At 44.7% G+C, this 8,441-nt stretch overlaps 1 protein-coding gene across 1 annotated transcript; it reads right to left on the bottom strand.

Moving 5' to 3' along the window:
- Positions 1–580: 580 nt before the first annotated feature.
- Positions 581–8,129, bottom strand: LOC102559431 (gap junction beta-6 protein). The gene is made up of 2 exons (XM_006274074.4): positions 8,024–8,129; positions 581–4,338 (listed from the first exon to the last, which is right to left on the bottom strand). Exon 2 carries the CDS (start codon positions 4,314–4,316, stop codon positions 3,639–3,641), a length of 678 nt encoding a protein of 225 aa, XP_006274136.1. The 5' UTR covers positions 4,317–4,338; positions 8,024–8,129; the 3' UTR covers positions 581–3,638.
- Positions 8,130–8,441: the final 312 nt, after the last annotated feature.

The following is an 8,441-nucleotide window of genomic DNA, read 5'->3' as shown; positions in this document are numbered from 1 at the left end:
AATGACATTTCTGGGCAGTGAATATTCCTTGTTCCAGAGCAATGGTAGGAGCGAATCTTCCATCTCACTCTCGTGGCAGTGTGATCTTCTGTGGTCTCATTAGCCAACTCCCCCTGCCCCCTACATGACATGTTGGACTGTGTATTAAAGGAGAGGACTGAGTGCTTCTTTAGTCTTAAAAGCTGACTATGTCTTTCCAGATTGTTTATACAATTTTTCACCTTAGTATGTGATTCTTGGGTGAAATTCTGGCTTCATCGAAGTCACTGGAAAAACTCCCATTGACTTCAGCTGAAAGAAGGTTTCATCCATTATTTAGCTCCTAGACTTTCCCCCTGCCAGGCTGCTCGGTTCTGAGACTCCATTTTTCTTGTGCCTTGCACTTTAAACACATGACACAAACTTAGTGTAAAATAATTACACAAAACTCAAAGCAACGGGGAATCAGCCCCCTTGAGAACTCCTGTTTCAAGCTCACTGAAATAAACCTTTGTTCATCTGTCCACTTGTCAATTTTATTCTGAAAATACTCTAGGAAAGCAAATGCTCCTACTGCATTTCAAGAAAGAACACACAAAACTCCAGTAGGCTGTTATATTTAATTGAAATCCTATACAGTTGCAAAAGGTCAAGCATGCAATGTACCATACAAAATGGTTTCAAAAGGCTTATTTCCTATGAATTGTCCAAATATATTTTTCTATAAAGCAGTTTCTTGGTCACATAAAATATAAACAAGGGAAGTCTCACAGAGAGCACCCTACTCAGATTATTATCTCCAGTAATAAAATGCATAATCAGAATGCCTGCTTGACCACTGGCAGCTACTTTCCCAGTCTCCAGTTTTCTGTGTCAGGTAATCAAATTACCAGGTGAGAGCATTTAACCCGGCAGCATCATCAATTATGGCACAACTTCATATCATCTGCTTGTAAATTCCTTGAGAACTGGAGTTTGCCTAGCAAGAATGTCTTGACTCATTCCCCAAAGGCAGGTTAAGAAAATGACATCTCCACCAAGGGGGTAATCAGACTTTTATCACTAGTCTTTCCAGCTGTAGAGCAGGTTATATACACTTCCATTATCAGCTCATAAAACTGGCAGTATAGCAGACAGTGTAACCATTACAAAACTAACCTGCCATGTAGAGTTAAAAATGCCTCTATATACAGCAGCTCTTGGTTAATACTACTAGAAGTGATATTAGAGACTACATCTCTTTTTACTTTCACTAGACAGTTCTATGCTGTAACATCTTCAGTATGACAAGAGTGCTTTAAATATAGGATCTGGACAGAAGAGAGAGAAAGATATATATATATAATTGTTACAAAATAAACATAATACTAGATTGTTTCTCATGTAGGAAGCTTGTTCTCTTAGTACTGGCACATGTAACTAAGCAGGACCTTTACTAAGCACAAACAAGATACATACCAGTCTGTTCATCCAGAGTTGGAATAAAGATGTTCTCACACAGTTTCCCATTTTGCTAATTCTTAATTACTTTTCATGTTCTAGTCATACATCTGATAATGCTGCTTTATTTTCCTCTCCCTCCCTTCTCATATTACAGTCAGATTTCCATCTGCTGCTATGTCCTGAAAGTCTGACCAAATCGAGCCTATAATTAACATAACTGGTTTGGGGCCCGGACCTACCAGCTGATATTCTATCTCTCAGCAGGAGGAATAGCCTGTTCATGCTCTATTTTCAGTGCACAATAAGGAGGATTAGTACTATTTCCATTGGCTACCCTGCCTAAATCAGTGCATGCGTGTTTCCTCAAGCAGCAGCAAACTGGGATGTGTTGGTGGAGACAATGGATGTAAAGACAAAACCCTAGACACTTTCCATCTTTTCATGGAACACCAAGTTGCTGGGGCCAACAACAAGTAACTGGCCCTCAGAGTTAGCTTTGCTGGGTAAGCACTGAGAAGACGTGTTAAAATTGTACTGCTACATGCAAATAGGGTAATGCCTAAAGAAAACTTGAAGTCTTACTCAGATGGAAAGATAAAAATAGAAGGCTGTGCCTCTACTTAGTTACAGACAAATTACATCCTAATAAGGAATTTTAGGGAAATACCAGGTTTCCTCTACATACACATTTTTCATTGAGATAGGTTCAGTGCTATGGTTTTATGTACTGCTTGCTGCCAACATTGTGAGTTGAGAGAAGATGCTGTCATCCCTTTAGGGATTAGTGCAAGAGGTTTTATGGTGAAGATTTATGTGAGATGCATAAAAAGAAAGAAGCTGCATCAGCAGACAGGGAGTGTACATCCTACTGTGTTTCATGCAGGAAGTGCTAAAGTAGTTGTCCTGGGCCATACAATATGTAATGAGATACAGCAACAACTTTGCTTGTTCTTTAGTCAATACACGTCACTAAAAAAGCACTCGAAGGCAGTCCCATCATTTGGTAAAAATGTCTTTATCAAATGCCAGAAATCACCTAACAGAAGCTCCCAGTATCAGTGCCATCCTGCTTCCCATCTGCATGGAAAAATCTGCTAAGTCTGAACAAAGAAAACTCCTTTGAGCATTGCCTCCTCGTGTTTTCTCTAGGTTATTACATGGCAAGATGAAGTTCACCTTCTCATTTCTTTCAGGTAATGCCCACCACAACACCAAACTGCATTTGGAGAAGTTCCACCATGATTAAGTGCCATACTGGGTCAGACCAATGGTCCATCTAGTCCAGTATCGCACCTCTGACAGGGGCATGCAGTAAATGTTTTAGAGGTAGACTGTATGTATGTGCACGTCTAGTGTAATCCATACCCCTCCCTAGCATCAACCAGCATTGGTTTAGAGATGTCAGAGGATATAACCCAATGGTCTGGCCCTCCATTACTTTATCTACTTCCTTGTAGAACCTGGCACTACTATCTGCCATATCTTGCTTCACCACTGGCTGAACCTAGCAACCCCATTCCATGTCAAGACAGTTCTGTAGTGCAGGGAAAACCTACTGAAAAGTCAATGTGTATCCAGAGATTCCTAGTAAGGTTTGAGCCTGGAAACTGTGCGCGCCTCTGCTCCCTGCCCCTGGCTATCCCTGTCCTCCCCTTTCCCCAAACATGGAGTGGCAGACCCATTAGTCACCAACCATGACTACAAGGACTGCTAAGAGGGAGAAACAAGTACCTTTCCATAAATTTAACTGCCCCTCCACCACCTTCTTCCATCCCCAGTACAGCAAGGAGAGTTCCTAAAACTATCAAACTCAAGCCTCTATCCTTAACACTAGTTTCTTCATTACAGATGTCAGCGTGCTAGGAGTGCATTGATCTCCCTTGGCCCCAAAAACCCTTCCCAAAGCAAGATGCTGATAAGCCTGTCACTTTTGCAAAGCAATTACATTCCACTGTCTTCTTTAGGCTACTGTCAGAACAGCAGCAAGCGTTGGAAAAACTCCTGCTGCCAGGGTCAGGCTCTTACTTCGTGGATAAGGGAGAACTCAGCACACAAATGAATTTTAAGAATAGAAGCAGCGACAGTTTAATGTGACAGCTTTTGCAGCCAAATTACACATTGGGTTTTCTTTTTTCATTGAGCCTGGAAATATTAGTCATCATTTTCTGACAGCTAACCTAAAGTTGGAAAAAGGGGGAATTCTGATGTCTGGGGAATTACTTTAAAGCTGCTGTTTTCCTAGGTTCTTTCACACAAACTTTTACCACTAGGTAACACAATTCTGTCACATTCAGCAGCATGCAAACAGCAGACACAACAAGCATGAAAATGGTAAACATGGTTTTCTCAGTGGGTCGAGAGACAAAGCAATCCACTGTGTTTGGGCAGGGCCAAGCACTACATTTCAGTAAGCGTGGCATTTGGTACCCATCATACATAAAGTAAAATGCATACATAAAGATGGCTTCAAAGAGGACTCTGAAGAAGATGCTGCTAGTGTATGTCCACCACAAGGGCCCCTGAATATGAAACCTTGTTCTTTTCAGCTCTTCAATATCAAACTTCTCCCCATTTCTTAACTGCTTCTTCTTCTCATGGCGCCTGTAGGCAACATGCATCGCCACCAAAAGTGCAGGAGTTGAAACAAAGATCAGCTGAAGGGCCCAGAGTCTGATGTGGGAGATGGGGAAAAAGTGGTCATAGCAAACATTTTTGCATCCAGGCTGCAGAGTGTTGCAGATAAAATCTTGCTGTTCATCACCCCAGACCTTCTCGGCAGCCACTACAAGGATCATGATACGAAAAACGAACAGGACAGTGAGCCAGATCTTTCCAATACTGGTGGAGTGTTTATTCACACCTCCCAACACGGCATGCAGCGATCCCCAGTCCATCTTTGCTTCTGTCTCTTTGGACCTAAGAAAGCAAGAGAAATGCATCAAATCATTTTTCAAGGGCTAAAAACCCAAAGATCATAACTTCTTTGAAGTAGGAGGTTTACTGGCATCTGCCAAAGTAAGCAAACAGGTAAATGCAAGTTATTTTAATTCCATTTCTCCATATTATTAAAAGAACACGAATCAAACATTTTATTGAATTCACACATTCTCATCACTTATGCTGGTGCCAGTAGAATCTGATACATTTCTTTATGAGTTAAGATCAAAGAGAGAACCCTCTCTCTCTCCCCCATAGTCTCTTCCCTTTCTCTTACCCTTTGCACTCTGGGAGGAGCCCACAATTGTTTGCTTTTCTCTCTCCAACCTTCCCACAGAGCCAGGGAAGAGATAAGAGAACCTGGCAGGACCCCTCCAGGATTTACAGTACTTTTCTGTATTACTGGAAGGACAGGGGAATCATAAGGCGGACCCAATCCCTACCCATCCACACTGCCTCCATCCACAGTGGAGAAACATATTCTAGGAGCAAAATGCTTATGCTAAATTAATTCTCATTAATGAGTTAATGTTCACATTGTATATATGCTATTAGTCTTTGGAGCTAATACCCCAGGGAGATAAACTGGAGTAGGTCAAAGCCTCAACAGTGATTGTTCCAGCAGATGCAGCAACTGGTACTCTTCTTTCCATTTGGAAGGTTTTCTTCTTTACAACTAGGATAGAAACTTTTATTTATCTAGGATAGATGCTTAAGTTCTTCTGAAACCGATATTCAGCTGCAAGACCCCACTCGTTTACTGAACAGAGTTGTTCAAAATTATTGAGGAACAAGACAAAGTACTGGAAACTACAGTGAACTCCTGGTTGGGCTGGTTCGTCATCCTTTAAAAATAATGCTAAGCCTTGCTGTGTGGGAGACCCAAGCAGGCCATGGATAAAAGCTTGTTGGAACATGCTGTTGCTTCTCCTTCCTTCATAACATCATATCCTATAGCACCCAGCAATTACTGAGCTTCTTTTCCCCCAAGGTGGTTATCTGTCCACTACATGCAAGTTGACTGTGCTGAAGGATGATGTTGCAATACTGTGGTCTCCTGAACATGTTATAACATGGTCTAGTGAGGTCTACACAGGCAACACTAAGCAGTATTACAATTAGAGCTGGGATTTTTTTTAATGAATTTCTTTTTAACAAAAGATGCCAGTATTTAATACTAAAACTTTAGCAAGTAAGGGATCATTTTCAATTAATTTCCTCATTTAAATTCTGAACCCTTCTGAAATTGTGAAAACTCACTTTTCCAAAGCAAAGTTTTAGTATTTTGGTTTGAAATATAACTTTTAAAAACTTAATAATTTCTACTAAAAACAATTACAGAAAAATATTATAATCCAAGGGAAACATTTCAACCAACCCACACTGAAAGTTTTTTAGATTTTTTCAAGCGGGGGGTTGTTTTGTTTTATTTTTTCAGGTTTTGACTTTTCGTCACAATCGGGGCTGGGAAAAGCTTTCCAAATCCCAAATTCTTGCACGATGGTAAAAGAGTTTCCTAACCTAGTTACAACATAACCAGAGAATTAGCATGTTCTAACACAAACCTCTGAGATGGTCGATTTGCCTGTATAGATAGGCCCTAAAGCAAAGGGAGAGGTCAGAGATATTTGGCTTTGATGAGGGAAGTTGAAATTGGATAAGTGGGGAAAGGCAGCTTTAAAAGGTGACTGAAATTCCTTAGCCCCCTTCTGTTCTCCCACTGAAGAAATGAATAATAGTTTACAGTGTTTGCTAAGTTGGTCTAATCTCTTGTCCATGCCCAGATATCTTCCTGTTTCTATTAAGAATCTACTATCTAATTATACTTGTGTTGTATAATAGTCTAACAATTTTAAAAAACCCTTTAAAAATGGACTAAACACAACTGACCAAAAGTAGGAAAAATATTGGATGTTCCATCACAAAACCAATTTAAAATCTGCCAGCATGTTATGCAACCTGAACACATTATACCTATGAATTCACTTGCACTTTCCCCCTGCCCCTCATCCACCACTACAGAAATATCTAAACACATTGTGAGACATGGCAACATCTGCCCTGGATATTTACATTGTCACCATCTTCCCATAAAGGATGAGAAATTGTCTGAAGATACCATTTTATGGGCTAAATATAGGCTGTGATTTTGTGTAAAAACCACTGAATATTCTTCTGCCTGTGCCCAACTGAACTCAGTAGTGGAACTCATGTTGACCTAAATGACAAGTCAAACCAACATGAACTAGAAACTTTTGACACTGCAAAAACTGGAATGGATTAATACTTGTGTATTTCATTTAAATACTGGCCACAAAGGCAGACTGCCATTGATCTGGAGAGAAACATGATGTAAGTTAGCTCTCTGCAGAGATTATCTTCCTCGCCCTGAAGGAAACTGGGTGTTTCTGTTTTGCAGGAATGCGTATGTACAAGCCAAGTGAGGTTTCACTCGGGTGTTGGGAGAGTTGTTCAAGCATGTCTCGCTCCACTTTACTCCTCAGCTACCTCATGTAGAGCAGTTCTGATCCCAGGGCTGCCAACCTCCCTCAGACCAGTTCGGGGCAAAGAGAAATCAAAGTGAGGGCGATCACTGGAGCAAACTGACCCTTGAAAAAAGATCTGAACCATGAGGCCCTGTGCTGGCGCAACTCTGAACTGGGGAGTTTGTGGCTTTGATTGTTAGATGTGTTGTTCCAGATTATGGCGGAGGCTGAGAGCCAGTTCAAGGGCTGCGGTTCTATCAGGGGCCGCAACGGATCTGTGAGCAGAGATGCAACCTGGTGCTGGAGGAGGAACCTCCTCAGAGGACAGCATGTTTGTAGGCAGCAAACCCTCAAACACACCTGCCTACCTGCATCCCCGTCCTGATCTGCCCACATGGGCTCAGCGCCGCACTGGCCCTGAGGTCTCCCGAGGGCCCCTCTGGCACACAGCGCATGCCCACCTCAGGAAGCCCCATGAGAAGGCCCTGGAAGAGGCGGTGAGCAAGCAGGAGAGCTCACACTCACTGCGGGCAAAACTGGGCGCCTGAGGCTGGTACCCCGGGGCGGGTGATGTGATATGAATCTCCCCTCGCTCTAACGTATCCATTCACCTCCCGCTTGTCCAGATTCCTCTCCCGTGCACACGTAACAGGCCCCCTAACCCACCTTCCTCCCCTTACCCGAGTGTATGCACACACACACATGCACACACACACACACACACAGGCACACAAATATACATGTGCATGTGTGCACACACACAGATATACACACACATGTACGTGCACAAACACACACACCCAGGCACACACACATACATACGCGTGTGCGCAGACATATATAATACATGCACGCACACACGCACATGTACGTGCATACACAGACAGGCACACATATAGATACACACACACAGGCGCACACATATACATGCACGGGTGTGCACACACATGTACATGCAAACACACCCAGGCACACGTATACACGCACACATATACACACACCCAGGCACACACCTATACATGCACGCGTGTGCACACACATATAATACACGCGCGCGCACATACACACGTACATGCGCGCGCGCGCGCACACACACACACACACACACACAGAGGCACACGTATACACGCGCAGAGGCACACGCGCGCGCTCCGCACGCCGGTGCCGCGGCCCCTCACCTGCCCGGGCGCTGCGCGGAGCCTGTGGCCGGGGCGGATGCGGCCCCTGCGGCGCGGCAGGTCCCGGCGCTCGACGGTCCCTCCCCGGCCACCTGCAGCGGCTTTTAACCCGCCCTGCCGCCTCCTCCCCCGGGCCCCGGGCGCCGCGGGCGGGGCGGGGCCGGGCGGAGCCGCAGCCGGGCTGGGAGCGCTGCCCCCGAGGATCCCGCCCCAGCCGGCTGCGGAGGTTCAGGGCAGGGCAGGGCAGGGCAGGGCGGGCCGGGCTCCCAGGGAGGCTTCGCCTGCTGCTGACAGCCGCGGGTGCCAGCACGAGTCCTTGGCCCGGGCGGGGCGGGGGACCCCGAGCCCTGAGGCCCACACGCGGGGCAGCAGGCAGCTGCCCACAGCTTCCCAGACACTCCTGCCGGCAAGGGCCCCG

This window comes from Alligator mississippiensis, chromosome 1 (assembly GCF_030867095.1).
Source record: "Alligator mississippiensis isolate rAllMis1 chromosome 1, rAllMis1, whole genome shotgun sequence".
Classification (NCBI taxonomy): Eukaryota; Metazoa; Chordata; order Crocodylia; family Alligatoridae; genus Alligator; species Alligator mississippiensis.
The sequence above is the reverse complement of the archived record's forward strand: the minus strand, read 5'-3'. Positions and strand labels throughout refer to the sequence as shown.

Bases quoted from the DNA above. Each gene is read 5' to 3' on its own strand.
- LOC102559431 (XM_006274074.4), bottom strand. From the start codon at position 4,316: ATGGACTGGGGATCGCTGCATGCCGTGTTGGGAGGTGTGAATAAACAC.